This window comes from Sinocyclocheilus grahami, unplaced genomic scaffold (assembly GCF_001515645.1).
Source record: "Sinocyclocheilus grahami isolate Dianchi unplaced genomic scaffold, SAMN03320097.WGS_v1.1 scaffold3321.1, whole genome shotgun sequence".
Taxonomy (NCBI): Eukaryota; Metazoa; Chordata; class Actinopteri; order Cypriniformes; family Cyprinidae; genus Sinocyclocheilus; species Sinocyclocheilus grahami.
Window position 1 is genome coordinate 17,288 of NW_015508463.1, and position 1,311 is coordinate 18,598.

At 38.1% G+C, this 1,311-nt stretch overlaps 1 protein-coding gene across 1 annotated transcript in view; it reads left to right on the forward strand.

Annotated features, from left to right (window-relative positions):
* LOC107576185 (interleukin-11 receptor subunit alpha-like) overlaps positions 1-854 on the forward strand; it is a gene marked incomplete at its 3' end in the record, with an annotated part of 8,685 nt that extends 7,831 nt beyond the window's left edge. The window contains exons 2-3 of the mRNA XM_016262422.1: positions 244-432; positions 685-854. Of these exons, the coding sequence (XP_016117908.1) occupies positions 244-432; positions 685-854 (359 nt within the window). The remainder of the gene's footprint in view (positions 1-243; positions 433-684) is intronic.
* Between the last annotated feature and the right edge of the window lie 457 nt (positions 855-1,311).

Consider the following 1,311-nt stretch of genomic DNA (forward strand, 5'->3'; position numbering starts at 1 on the left):
ATGATTTCTGAAGGATCATGTGACACTGAAGACTGGAGTAATGCGCAAATTAAAGAAAACGTAAAGAAAATTCAGCTTTGATCACAGGAATAAATTATTTTGAAATATTTGACGTTTTGAAATATATTCACTTAGAAAATAGTTATTTTAAAATGTAAACTGTAATTTTATGTTTGCTGTATTTTTGATCAAATAATTATGTTGCTATGTTATGTTATGTTATATGTTATTTATTTATCTATCTATCTCCTGCTGTTTTCTACAGTGTTAAGGGCAGAGATGTGGAGCCCTGCGAGCAGGAGCACATTGGGGTGAATGAGTGTACGATTACTAACCCACCGTTCTGGACCTCAAAGATCCTGGTGAACATCACCGAAATCAACCCGCTGGGATCCAACTCCACCATCCTCCAGATAGATCCTCATGAACTCTGTGAGATTATATGCCTTCATATCGTTAGCACATTCATTGATTCATTTCATATATTTTGATTTATATTATAATAGAGTTTTGAAATATGTTTTACACATGTCCACTTCCCCACCTCAACAAGTACGCAGGAGGGGTTGAAAAGCTTTCTTAAAGATTTCTTCGGCTCTTTTAGAGTAGCATTTGGTTCCATAATCTTTCTTTTTTTTCTAATTTTTCTCATAAGAATTGATGTCTGTAATTCTGTGGTTTCAGTGCAGCCAGATCCTCCCGAGGACGTCCGAGTTCTTCAGGTGGAAGGTCAGCCCACTCAGTTACTGGTGCAGTGGAGTTGGCCTTCATCCTGGTCGGTTGAAATCATGGCTGCTTTTCCCTTAACCTTCTTACTGCGCTACCGGCCGATTGGCTCCAACTACTGGTCAATGGTAAGAAACTTTTACAAGCAATCAGTGTCAATAATTAGTTATTTATTAGATTTGTTTGTGTGTGTGTGTGTGTGTGGGTGGCAGAAGATATTTTGAAGAATGTTGGTAACCCAACAGTTGCTAGTAGCCATTGACTTTCAAAGTAGTAAGTCTACGGCTACCGAAAAAAAGAATACTATGGAAGTCAATGGCTACTAGCAACAGTTGGGTTACCAACATTCTTCCAAACCTCTGTGACTTTTTTTTAACTTAAAAGAAAATATTGTTTGTCCATATAATGAAATGCAATGTGGTCCAAAACCACATTGTGGACCCCTTTGGACTTTCATTGTATGAGGAAAGGGTTGTTTTCTTGGTTTGCAACCAACATACAACCCTCATTTCATATGAGTCTTCAATAAACAGTCCTGTAGTCCAGCCCTCTCAGCACACACACACACACACACACACACACACA